Raw genomic sequence first — 14,124 nt, forward strand, 5'->3', positions numbered from 1 at the left:
ACACTCTTGCAAAAGATATGGTCAGTGGATGCATCCAAAAGTATGCTGTTGTTGATGATATCCTCAGATTGAGCTGTATGTATGAATAACAGATGATGTCGTTTATGACCCGTGGGAGCGCGCATATAGTGCATTCACACTATACGATGTGAATACTTTATCGTTGTGATTCATTTCTTAACAATAAATTGTCCATAAAAGTCTCCATGCGAGCCAGGCCTTGAACCGATATAGGGATGTCCTAGTTGAAAAACTCGCTTTATTCATTGGGAGATTGTTTCGCTAGTGACCAGATTCTGGGATCGGCACAAGTGGTAGCTATTTATAATACAAAGGTCCAACAAACAATATCATCATTGTTGTATGCGTGTTCAGATTTGTCTGCATGATTTCAGCAGTAGGTGGACACCTGCTGATCATATGGCAGAATTTCCAGTATGACCGGGCAGAATTAAAGGGTAGAAAAGTAAACAAATTCTTTAGCATGAAAACAGTTTGACCCAAAGCCAGACTAGAGGGGAAGATCATAAACAGTGATAAACGTCTGTATTATCCTCACACAATCCAGCACATCAATGAGAAGTGAAATAAACCCTTTGAAGACCATGATGTGGGCTAATGTATATCTTATAACAAAGGATCCCAAAAACAGCCCTCAAAGCACCCCAATGGTCCATGTTTTAATTATATCCATGCTTGGCCACAGGTTAGTATCTCAGTAATTGATATAGCCATTTTTGCTGAGACATAAAACCTGGAGCTTTGTTTTGTGAACCGATGAGGACCGCATTTGTGAACCTTTGTCCTATAATAAAGATTTAAAAAGACTTAATGGGGAGGAAAGGTCAGGAGTCATCTAGGGCTCTTAACATAATGTAAATAATGTTTGTAGTGACCAAACCAGTAATGGGATCCCTGAGGGTATAAATATAGCTCTTCCTCTTCCACACGCTGAACATATTAGCCAGAAGTTTATTGTTTCCTCAGTGGAAGGATTTATTTTTAGTGAGGTCCAGTCTAAATTTGCATTGAGACAATAGAAACAATTTGAACAAGTGATGGGCCTTGTCAATAGATTAGTTATTAGGTTGGCAACATAAAATCTGAAGGCTGAGGCCATAGTCTCCCACAAGGATTCATAGTGGGTCTCCTATTTTCTAGAACATAATATATGGGGTTGCATCACCACTTCGACAAAAAGGACTGAGCCATCCGGTTAGTGTATGTTGTCACTGCGCCAATCATTCCATTTAGAGGCCAAGAAATTCTTGTAGCCCTCAAATTGTGAAGGATACAAACAGAGACAAGAAGAGAAATGCTAAAGGCAAGAGGCTGATACACGAGTGGAGAGCTAAAAATACACTAACAAGAGCATGGTTGGAAAGTATGTCTCCCGAGAACACATCCAGCACAATGGAACAAAGGAATTACTAGAGTCTGTCACTAAAATAAAATGTAGGTGAGGTGAACTGCATAGAGAGGAGTTTAGGACCAATCAGTATGGTTACATGACTAAACCATGAAGGGAATTAAATCTATTAATGAGCAAATATGGCCTAACCGGGAAGGTGGATGTGAGGGATTGATCCAGCACTGTGTCATCTTCCATGTTAAAGCCAAAAACTAGGACCAAAATATCAGATGGACTATTGGGAGCATAGATATTTAACAAAGCACTTGGTATTATGAATAACTAGATCAACTATAATATAGAGTATTAAAAATTCCATATAGTACTATTTATCAATATTAGCACAAAATAAAGTTTTGCACAAACTATCCAAATGTTGACATAAATAAAAGCTACATACCCAAACAAGGGCAAAACGATCCACCTCCATTGAAAAGGAGGAAGGCAACAAAATAAATGGAGCAACCAGTGAGGAGTGGGTGGAATACTTGCAGACAGACGAAAGTCGGGTACATACTGGAGCAATGAGAAGTCATTCGGACATTCCCATCAGCCATGCATATAATCAAGGACAGAACGATCACTATTCTGTCCTTTATTACATGCACAGTGTCGCTAGGTGTTATGTACAGCACATCGCAGCGACTCTGGGTGCACACATATCAAGCATATACATGGCATGTTGCGTCTGACCATAGGCGTGCGCAGCACATTTTATTAGGGGGTGCACCGTCAAAGGGGTGTGAGTAGCTCCACCTATTGGGCATGTCTAACACCGCCAATCGTCATCTATTGGCACTCGCTACAATAAAAAAGGTCTCTCAGCCACATCATAATCTCCTTCCTATTTCAGTCTTCATCTTCTAATTACTCTGTGTGACACTAACAGCACATTTAAATATCATCATACACATATATGGATGACGCAGGTATGTAGTAATATGACAATGGTCTAGTACAATTACCAATGCAAACACACATTATTGATTGATGGGCGCTTCTTTAAATGGAATACAGTTCTAAAAAGCAAAAGTCTTTGGTTAAAGGTATAGCTGGTATTGCTAGCGGCAGAGGTGTTCATAAGGGTGGGCACAGCATTAGGGGGTGCCTGTGCATCCTTAGCCACTTAAGTGGTATGCCCGGAGATTTCTCAGGCTCAGCTGCGCTGCCGCAGCGGGCTTTCCAGGCAGTATATTGAACAGACAGCATATCGCTAGGATGTACCCAGTTTAAGCAGCTCCAGAGAGTAAGAAAATAACAAAAATTACCCAGAGTACAAGCACTAGAGTAAAATTGGAGACTGGTTGAAATAAGCAGGGTGACAGCAGCCTCCGCTAAGCTTGGGAGGGCAGTCCAGAGTATAAAGGGTGCAAATCAACCGGTAAAAGGTAAATGAAGCCATAGAAGATGGAAAAATTAATGGGGGAAAATTATGTAGGAGACAGTAGTATGGAGATTGGGAAAGGGGATGAGATAAAAAGGGTACGTAAATGGAGAATACATGGTAATGTAAACAGGCTCAAGTCCATATGGCCCCCAATATTATTGCTGCCATGTTCGTGAGCAATACTGTGGGGAAAAAACTTCCTACTGTATTAGTTCCTAATAATTGCTTTCATAACCTGTTAGCCTGCCTATCAATAGGTGTTTTATTACACCTATTTTACAGATTTGGAAACCTCCTTCAATAAATAGAAAAAAGTAGCAGTGAGCTATGATCTTCCGTGTTACAATTAGCACAGTCTGAGCTCTCTGTTTCCAGCTAACACATACTGTAGCATCTTTGGGAGCGTAACTGTGGGCTACATTTATCAAAGCCTGAAGAGGGATAAAGTACCAACCAATCAGCTCCTAGCATTGTCTTAAACTTGTCTTTAACAGGGCAATTAGAAGTTGATTGGGTAGTACTTTCTCTCTCTCTGTGTACTTTATCACCAAGCTAACTCTCCCCTATTTATCATAGAAAACCACTTCAGGACTCACCTATTGCAGTTTCCAGGAAGCTGCTGGTGTACTTATGTTGCTCCATGATATATTCAATGGCCCCCTCGTCACTCACAACATAACCTTCAAATCCCCACTCTGAGCGCAGAATGTCCGATAGCAGCATTTTGTTAGCACAAGCTGGAACTCCATTCACTCTATAAAAGGAACAACAAACCACTGTCACAATAAACTATCACACTGTACTAGAGAAATCAAAGAAATCTATATTAGCATCTACCTATGCCCCAGATCACATTAGCTAGAAAGATAACGTTTTATCGGGACGATTCTGGTTCGCACGCAGTGAACTGTATTCGGCCCCTGCTCGATAGTCTGGGTTTTCACATGCGCAAGTGTATTTCTGCGCATGTGCAAACCCCAACTGCAGAGGGGAGGGACGGGGGCGGTCTGGTGGTGGGCCATGGGAATGCCCAGCGTTTCATGGCATCCCCATGGCGGCTGATATCATTCAGTGTGTACGGACAGCTGCGGATGATGTGGTTAGCTATTTCGGCTGTGGCCCCTGTCATGTAGTGTGTATGGGGCTTAACTGCAATCGCAGAGTTTTAGGTTTCCAGATGGCTTACACTCGGTGTTTATGTAGACAGTCAATACATTGACTCTAAAATGTTGACATGCACTAGGTGAACATGGACAACGGTCAACATAAGTAAAATATCAACATGGCAAGGATTGACATATGAAAAAGGTCAACGGGAGTTTTTCGTGCTTTACCATCCACACAGACTCTGCTTGGGGTAAAGTGACCCGAAGTATGGCGAATTATACCTCCTGACCGCAGCGTCCTGTAATATGCAGACAGCAGCAGAGCTGGGGAGGAGTCGGGAGCAACCTGGCGTTTGACCCCTGTTATACCATCATCCCCCTGGTATAATGTGGGGCGGTTGATGCTGGCCCAGACACGCATACCTTCCAACTTTTGACCTGAGGAAATAGGGACACTCGCGCGGCAAAGCCGCGGCCGGAAAGGGGGCGGGGCGTATGCAAATGAGGGTGCGGCTTATGCTAATTAGCCGCAGCCTCATTTTCATACGAGAATAGACGCTGTGCGCATGCACACAGCGTCTATTCTACTAGATTGGGGGGTCTCCCAACTGCCACCCCCCGCAGCGGGACAATGCCTGCCGTGGGTGGGACAGCGGGACAGGACCCGAAAATCGGGACTGTCCCTCTAAAATCGTGACAGTTGGGAGGTATGGACACGTCCTGTCTCAGCGCTTGGAGATGACAACATCATGAGGTGCCGCACACAGATATCCATTCAACTCATGGACGGAGGCTGGGGGAGCACGGAGCCTGGGCTTGCCCCTAGCATGTTGTGCTGTCCTGGTGGTCCCGGCTGGAGCATTTCCCAGCGCTTGCAGATGATGCCATCATCTCCAAGCACTGGCACAGGACCCGCCTGCGTCAACGTCACCCACCCCGGTGTAATAGGGGTCAAACACCGGGTTGCACCCTGGTCCATTAGTGAATCGATCCATTTGCATCATTTTAGACTGTTTCTTCTTATATGTGCTAGATATTATAATAGCTACATAACTGAAGCACATGGTATTGTTAATATATCATAACTCTTGAAGTTTTGATTTTTTTGTGATATACATCAGGAAGCACAAAGAGGTTTCTGGAAGTTTTAGCATTATAAAACAATACCACCAGATGGTCGTGTTGTGTTCAATCATTTGTCACAAAACTTCCAGGAAGGCTCTGGTGTGTGCTGTATGTGACAATCCGTTTCTTTGGGGCAGATTTATTAAGCTTGGAGAAGAGATAAACTGGAGATAAAGCGGAGAAAAGGTAAAAGGAGATAAAGCAACAGCCAATCAGCTGTGTTTGAAAAAGACAGTTGGGAGTTGATTGGCTGGTGCTTTATCTCCTTTTACCTTTTATCTGCTTTATATCCAGTTTATCTCTTCTCCAAGCTTAATAAATCTGGCCAAAGTGGTAAATAGAAATGTATTGAGCAATCTGAGAAGAAAATTAATTTACAAGCAAAAACATAACATAACAGTAATGTGAATTACAGGAAACAGTAATGATGTGCATGATACTAACCTGTTATAGCTGCACATTATGCTGTATGTCCCAGCTTCAACACAGGCTTGGAACTGTGGCAAAAATGTCATTCGCAAATCTCTTTCATCTACCTATGGGAAATAAGAATAATCAGAATGTAGATTGTTCTCATCACTTAAGAAATGATGTAAAGGCAATGAAAAGGTATACTCCCAGTAAGATTATATTAGCCTTAACTAGTGGAAGCCAGGCTGTCCATTGGGGGAGAGATATAGAAAGAGTAAAAAAAATAGGAGAGGAAATAAGACGCTAAGTCAAGTACAGTGGTAAGAAGATATGAAGCCCTGGGGCCAGTGGTGGGCTTTTACAGAAGAGCTGATTCTTACCCTCAACTGTCCAGTTGGAACTTTAGCCAGTCAAGATGACAAGGTCTGGCTGTTGAGTGATGCAGACCCCCTGTGCAGAATGGCAGTGTGACCATATGTGTATGTTTGGGGCTCACCGATCACCAATGATTGTGAGCATTGGGCCTGCATATCACAAGTAAGTTTATACGAGTTCTCCAGCCTATGCTACACATTAAGTACAAAAGGAGCCCATACACGCTCTGTTGTGGTCCGGCTCCATTCTGTACTATACGATGCGCGCTCCCGCGCATCACATAGTATGGTACAAAAAGTGTGCTGCACATACTTTTTGTACTAGCTACACATCGTATCGGATCGCAGTGCATGCGTGCATGCGATCCGATACGATGTGTACTTTAAAAGTACATAACGGAGCCGCAAAACAGAGCGTGTATGGGCTCCTAAAGGCCTCGTATCATATATGGAATTAGGCACTAGACAGTGGCGTAACTATAGCATCGCAGCACCCGCGACCGCGGGGGAGCACTATGCATGTGCGGGCGCCGGGGGCTGCAGTGCTATAGTTAAACCCCGCCGCCCGCCGCACCAACCCCCGCAAACCCCCCCATCCCCAGTCTTTACCTGTGTTCAGTACGCGCTGGTCCCGGCTCCCTTCTTCTGCTGAGGACCACAACAAAATGGCCACCCCCATATAGCACACAGTTCTCTGAAACTGTCTGCTGTATGGGGGCGGACATTTTGTGGTGGTCCTCATAGCATAAGAAGGGAGCCGGGACCAGCGCGTACTGAACCTAGGTAAGACTGCGGGGGTTGGTGCGGCGGGCGGCAGGGCGGGTAAGTGGCTGGGCGCCCTCCCTTTTAACGGCGGGGGGGGCGCCCAAAATGTAGTTACGCCGCTGGCACTAGAGCAGTGGTTCTCTACCTCAGTCCTCAAGATCCCCACAAATTTTGTAGGTCATCCACAGGTGGAGCTAATTATGTCACTTGTGATTCTGTGTGGAGACCTAGAAAACAAATACTGTGTGGGTGTCCTGAGGACCGAGGTTGAGAAACTGTGCACTAGACCATCAGATTGGAATGGCCAATAGGACCCCCATAATCATAAAATAGAAATTGCACAACTGAGCATAGGGCCCAGCTTTGTCCATCAGTTGTGTCGGTGGAAGTAACTTGCAATAACTCTATTAGTAAGGACCTAGCAGAAAGCTATAGTTTGAGTGTGCAAATACTCATTAGGTGATCAAGGATATCTCTGAAGCACTTTTGTCAGTGATGATGTGAACTCTTCCTAGCAATAGGCAGTCAGTCCAAGGGTATGTCCTCCCCCTGCTGTATTTGTGGATTCTGCCTAGTAAGTTAGCCAGAATTGCACCGTGTGTCCAGTCCTAGCGATAGCGATCACGGCCTCGCTATCACCCTGCAAAATAGACAAGCAAGGCAATTTTGACTATGCCGCAAAGTGAAGTGTATTTCGCCAATGGCAAAATCGGCCATAGTCCAAATTACCCATGGCCTTAGTCAAATTCGGAATAGTCCAAACCGCTTTGCCTACACCCGTGTGTACACCCCTTAACACATCACCCTGGGCAAGATGTATTAAGCCTTGACAAGTGATAAAATGGAGAGTGATAAACCACCATCACTCAGCTTCTACCTGTCATTTTTCAAACCAGCCTGTGACATGGCAGGTAGAAGCTGATTGGTTAGTGGGTTATCACTTTTAAAGCTTAGTACATCTGGCCCCATTTCTCTCTCTGTGAGAGTAGTCCAATCTACATTCCAGTGTATTCCAGATTCTCTGTCTGGTGCGATGACTGAGAGTGTATCAGAGAACCATGCTGTTTTGCTGGTGTTAGAATACAGGGTTAATATAAAAGAATTATTGTTATAGTCAAAATACGTACATGGATATGTAGTATACAGTAAATCTGTAAGTTTATATTACTAAGTAACAAATGTTGTATGTGTGAGAGCCTTTTGTCACAGGACAGATATCAATATGGTAAACCAATTTGCTCCAAACACACTGGAGCATGCTCAGGTGTGGTATGCAGGCACGACAGTCGGGATTCCGCTGGTCAGTATACCGACATCGCAATCCCAACTGCCGGTACTCAGACAGGGGGGTGAGCGCAAAAAGGCCCCTTCAGGGCTTGGTGGTTTACTACATTTAACGGAGAATAGCCCCTGTCAGTTGGGACTTTGACTGTTGGGCATTTGATCAGATTGATTCCGATGTCGGTATGCTGACCATTGGAATTCTGACTGCCAGGACGTCAACTGGCACCCAACATGCTCATACTGTGATGTATTACTTCAGGTAATTTACACTTACATGAATTAGAGAAACAAGAAAAGAAAAAAACATTTTGGGCATCAGCATTGCATGAGCAGCCATTGCATCATGTGAGCAAAATGGCTGCTACACCAGTAGAGAAGGCTTTTATTTTTTTACTCTGTTACTTTTTACAGCTGCATTTTTAGAACACGCTACGATAATCCTACGCCTTGCAAGGCAGTCCATCTACAACTGGAGCAAGAGATTTCCTGAACACTTTTTGTTTAGGCAAAGGGAAAAAGTTCTGGGATGCCACCTGTATCAGAGGAACAAGTGTTGTGTGACAAAAGGCTCACATAGAACATTTATAACATAAAACCTTACAGACATATACTTTAAGTATGTTGACTATACCAAAATTACTGTGGTTTATACAAAACATTGAAAGTGTATATTTTTTGTATTGTATATTGTTTAGACCATAAGGTACTTAGTGTTACCTTGGCATCAAAACTGAACCTGGAAACAGGGACATTTTCCGGGCCCCCATGGACATCAAAGTGCTTGCAGCCTGCATTGGCTTTCACATAACGAGGGTGGTCTCCTTGCAGACCTTTCACAAAAGCTGCAGCTAGAAGTCCACTTAGAAAGGGATCTTCTCCGTAAGTTTCCTGCAGACAGAACATTATATCACTCACTCTAGTACAATGTGCATGTGTGTTGTATAGTGAGTGTTGGTACTATAAATGTAAATGTGCCTTATTTTTAAACAGTGCTTAGAAAAATTGTACACACGTGAGGACTGATATTAACCCCTTACCGCCGCAGCCTGTTTTTGCCTTCCTGACAGAGCCCTCTTTTTCAAATCTGACATGTATCACTTTATGTGGGGATAACTTTTTTTTTGCTTTTACTTATCCCAGTGATTTTGAGATTGTTTTCTCGTGACACATTGTACTTCAAGTTAGTGGTAAATTTTGGTCGATACAGTCTGTGTTTTTTTGTGAAAAATACCAAAATGTCGTAAAAAAAATTGAAAATTTTGCAATTTGCAAAATGTTAAATTTTCTGCTTGTGAGACAAATAATCATACCACTCAAAATAGTTAACAACTAACAAAGACCATATGTCTACTTTATGTTGCCATCATTATTTCAACCTCCTTTTAATTTTTTTGGACACTAGGAGGCTTAAAATATGAATAGCAAATTCTCAAATTTTCAAGAAAATTTCAAACACTGATTTTTTTAGGGACCAGTTCAGTTCTGATGTGACTTTGAGGGACTTGTATGTGAGACACCCCCATAAATGATGCCATTTCAAAAACTGCACCCCTCACAGTATTCAAAACAGCATTTTGGAAGTTTGTTAACCCTTTAGGTGTTTCACAGGAATTAAAACAAAGTGTAGGTGAAATTTCAAAATTTCATTTTTTTTGCTGATTTTCAATTTTAATACATTTTTCTAAGGAACACAGTAGATTTTACTAGAGAAATGTGACTAAAAATTGATTCCCCCAATTCTTTTGTTTTCATAAATATCCTATATGTGGCCCTAGTGTGCACGTTGACCAAACCACAGGCTTCATAATAGAAGGAGCACCTACTTGATTTTGGAGCCTCCTTTTTATGAGATTATTTTTTAGGCACCATGTAGGTTTCTAGGCACCATAAGATGCTAAAAGTTAGGAACCCCCCCACAAGTGACCCCATTTTGCAAACTACACCCCTCAGGGAATTCATCTAGGGATATAGTGTACATTTCAAACCCCCAGGGGTTTCACCAATTTTGGTACAACTGGGCTGTGAAAATGAAAAATTACATTTTTTTACACAAAAATGCAGTTCTGGCTCAAAATTTTTCATTTTCACAAGGAATGAAGGAGACAAAGCACCCCAAAATCTGTGCCGCAATTTCTCCCGAGTACGGCAATGCCTCATATGTGACCAAAAAATGGCAGGACTCAGAAGGGAAGGAGTGATATTTGGATTTTGCAGCACAGATTCTGGTGGAATGAATGGTGGGTGCTATGTCGCATTAGCAAGACCCCCGAAGCACCAATACAGTGGAACCCCCCCACAAGTGACCCCATTTTGCAAACTACACCCCTCAGGGAATTCATCTAGGGGTATAGTGTACATTTCAAACCCCCAGGGGTTTCACCAATTGTGGTACAACTGGGCTGTGAATATGAAAAATTACATTTTTTTACACAAAAATGCAGTTCTGGCTCAAAATTTTTCATTTTCACAAGGAATGAAGGAGACAAAGCACCCCAAAATCTGTGCCACAATTTCTCCCGAGTACGGCAATGCCTCATATGTGACCAAAAAATACCATTTGGGTGCATGGCAGGACTCAGAAGGGAAGGAGTGATATTTGGATTTTGCAGCACAGATTCTGGTGGAATGAATGGTGGGTGCTATGTCGCATTAGCAAGACCCCCGAAGCACCAATACAGTGGAACCCCCCCACAAGTGACCCCATTTTGCAAACTACACCCCTCAGGGAATTCATCTAGGATTATAGTGTACATTTCAAACCCCCAGGGGTTTCACCAATTTTGGTACAACTGGGCTGTGAAAATGAAAAATTACATTTTTTTACACAAAAATGCAGTTCTGGCTCAAAATTTTTCATTTTCACAAGGAATGAAGGAGACAAAGCACCCCAAAATCTGTGCCGCAATTTCTCCCGAGTACGGCAATGCCTCACATGTGACCAAAAAATGGCAGGACTCAGAAGGGAAGGAGTGATATTTGGATTTTGCAGCACAGATTCTGGTGGAATGAATGGTGGGTGCTATGTCGCATTAGCAAGACCCCCGAAGCACCAATACAGTGGAACCCCCCCACAAGTGACCCCATTTTGCAAACTACACCCCTCAGGGAATTCATCTAGGGGTATAGTGTACATTTCAAACCCCCAGGGGTTTCACCAATTGTGGTACAACTGGGCTGTGAATATGAAAAATTAAATTTTTTTACACAAAAATGCAGTTCTGGCTCAAAATTTTTCATTTTCACAAGGAATGAAGGAGACAAAGCACCCCAAAATCTGTGCCGCAATTTCTCCCGAGTACGGCAATGCCTCATATGTGACCAAAAAATACCATTTGGGTGCATGGCAGGACTCAGAAGGGAAGGAGTGATATTTGGATTTTGCAGCACAGATTCTGGTGGAATGAATGGTGGGTGCTATGTCGCATTAGCAAGACCCCCGAAGCACCAATACAGTGGAACCCCCCCACAAGTGACCCCATTTTGCAAACTACACCCCTCAGGGAATTCATCTAGGATTATAGTGTACATTTCAAACCCCCAGGGGTTTCACCAATTTTGGTACAACTGGGCTGTGAAAATGAAAAATTACATTTTTTTACACAAAAATGCAGTTCTGGCTCAAAATTTTTCATTTTCACAAGGAATGAAGGAGACAAAGCACCCCAAAATCTGTGCCGCAATTTCTCCCGAGTACGGCAATGCCTCATATGTGACCAAAAAATACCATTTGGGTGCATGGCAGGACTCAGAAGGGAAGGAGTGATATTTGGATTTTGCAGCACAGATTCTGGTGGAATGAATGGTGGGTGCTATGTCGCATTAGCAAGACCCCCGAAGCACCAATACAGTGGAACCCCCCACAAGTGACCCCATTTTGCAAACTACACCACTCAGGGAATTCATCTAGGGGTATAGTGTACATTTCAAACCCCCAGGGGTTTCACCAATTTTGGTACAACTGGGCTGTGAAAATGAAAAATTACATTTTTTTACACAAAAATGCAGTTCTGGCTCAAAATTTTTCATTTTCACAAGGAATGAAGGAGACAAAGCACCCCAAAATCTGTGCCGCAATTTCTCCCGAGTACGGCAATGCCTCATATGTGACCAAAAAATGGCAGGACTCAGAAGGGAAGGAGTGATATTTGGATTTTGCAGCACAGATTCTGGTGGAATGAATGGTGGGTGCTATGTCGCATTAGCAAGACCCCCGAAGCACCAATACAGTGGAACCCCCCCACAAGTGACCCCATTTTGCAAACTACACCCCTCAGGGAATTCATCTAGGGGTATAGTGTACATTTCAAACCCCCAGGGGTTTCACCAATTTTGGTACAACTGGGCTGTGAAAATGAAAAATTACATTTTTTTACACAAAAATGCAGTTCTGGCTCAAAATTTTTCATTTTCACAAGGAATGAAGGAGACAAAGCACCCCAAAATCTGTGCCGCAATTTCTCCCGAGTACGGCAATGCCTCATATGTGACCAAAAAATACCATTTGGGTGCATGGCAGGACTCCGAAGGGAAGGAGTGATATTTGGATTTTGCAGCACAGATTCTGGTGGAATGAATGGTGGGTGCTATGTCGCATTAGCAAGACCCCCGAAGCACCAATACAGTAGAACCCCCCACAAGTGACCCCATTTTGCAAACTACACCACTCAGGGAATTCATCTAGGGGTATAGTGTACATTTCAAACCCCCAGGGGTTTCACCAATTTTGGTACAACTGGGCTGTGAAAATGAAAAATTACATTTTTTTACACAAAAATGCAGTTCTGGCTCAAAATTTTTCATTTTCACAAGGAATGAAGGAGACAAAGCACCCCAAAATCTGTGCCGCAATTTCTCCCGAGTACGGCAATGCCTCATATGTGACCAAAAAATGGCAGGACTCAGAAGGGAAGGAGTGATATTTGGATTTTGCAGCACAGATTCTGGTGGAATGAATGGTGGGTGCTATGTCGCATTAGCAAGACCCCCGAAGCACCAATACAGTGGAACCCCCCCACAAGTGACCCCATTTTGCAAACTACACCCCTCAGGGAATTCATCTAGGGGTATAGTGTACATTTCAAACCCCCAGGGGTTTCACCAATTTTGGTACAACTGGGCTGTGAAAATGAAAAATTACATTTTTTTACACAAAAATGCAGTTCTGGCTCAAAATTTTTCATTTTCACAAGGAATGAAGGAGACAAAGCACCCCAAAATCTGTGCCGCAATTTCTCCCGAGTACGGCAATGCCTCATATGTGACCAAAAAATACCATTTGGGTGCATGGCAGGACTCCGAAGGGAAGGAGTGATATTTGGATTTTGCAGCACAGATTCTGGTGGAATGAATGGTGGGTGCTATGTCGCATTAGTAAGACCCCCGAAGCACGGTGAAATGATGAACCTAATAATCCATAGATGTGTGGTATATTTTAAAACACTCCTTCATACATAGGCCGGGTTTGTCGGGGCAAGTTTCACAGTGGAAAATAGTTTGCTTTCTTATTCCCTTTTTATAGCAAACTTTGCACCTTTTTTGTGTCCTGCCCTTTTTTCCAGTGGAGGGGATTTCGTTAGGAAAATGCTGCCCTGATACAATACGGGGGCCAGTACTAGAAGTACTGGGGCCAGTACTAGAAGTACTGGGGCCCTCTGCCTGCTGGTTCCCAAATATTAGGCCCTTTATGACTTCCTCTTGAAAGTGCATAAATGTCCCCGTCTGGCTGGTAGAACGGAATAGTACGTAAGCGTTATACAGTGCCATCTGGATGATATACACGGCCAGCTTCTTATACCATATTTTTGTTTTCCGCAGGGCACTGTACGGCTTCAGTACCTGATCTGAAAGATCCACTCTGCCCATGTACTTATTGTAATCTAGGATACAAATAGGTTTTGAGGTGTGGGTACTGGTACCTCGTACAGGGACGGAGGTGGTACTGTCTCCGTGAATTGTTGTCAGTATAAGGACATCCCTCTTGTCCTTATATTTGACCAACAATATATTTTCGGTGGATTGTGCCCTGCTTTCACCCTTTCTCAGTAATTGGGCAACGTGCGTTTTTGGGAGGCCTCTTTGGTTCTTGCGCACAGTACCGCAAGCTGCTGTACCTCTTGAACCAAGGGCCTTAAACAGGGGGATGCTGGTGTAAAAGTTATCCACATAGAGGTGATAACCCTTATCCAGGAAGGGGTGCACTAAATCCCAGACAATCTTTCCACTAACACCTACGAGGGAGGGGGGGCATTCTGGCGGTTCAAT

General features: G+C 43.4%; 1 protein-coding gene across 4 annotated transcripts in view; it reads right to left on the minus strand.

Moving 5' to 3' along the window:
- LOC146060384 (uncharacterized) overlaps positions 1-14,124 on the minus strand; it is a 100,674-nt gene that overhangs the window by 40,183 nt on the left and 46,367 nt on the right. For all 4 annotated transcript variants that reach the window (XM_083173540.1, XM_083173539.1, XM_083173537.1 and 1 more), the window contains 3 exons: positions 8,581-8,751; positions 5,474-5,565; positions 3,395-3,552 (listed from right to left, as the gene is read on the minus strand). In XM_083173540.1, the coding sequence (XP_083029666.1) occupies positions 3,395-3,552; positions 5,474-5,565; positions 8,581-8,751 (421 nt within the window). The remainder of the gene's footprint in view (positions 1-3,394; positions 3,553-5,473; positions 5,566-8,580; positions 8,752-14,124) is intronic.

The sequence above is a fragment of the Crinia signifera genome, chromosome 2 (assembly GCF_055691185.1).
Source record: "Crinia signifera chromosome 2, ASM5569118v1, whole genome shotgun sequence".
NCBI classification, from domain to species: Eukaryota; Metazoa; Chordata; class Amphibia; order Anura; family Myobatrachidae; genus Crinia; species Crinia signifera.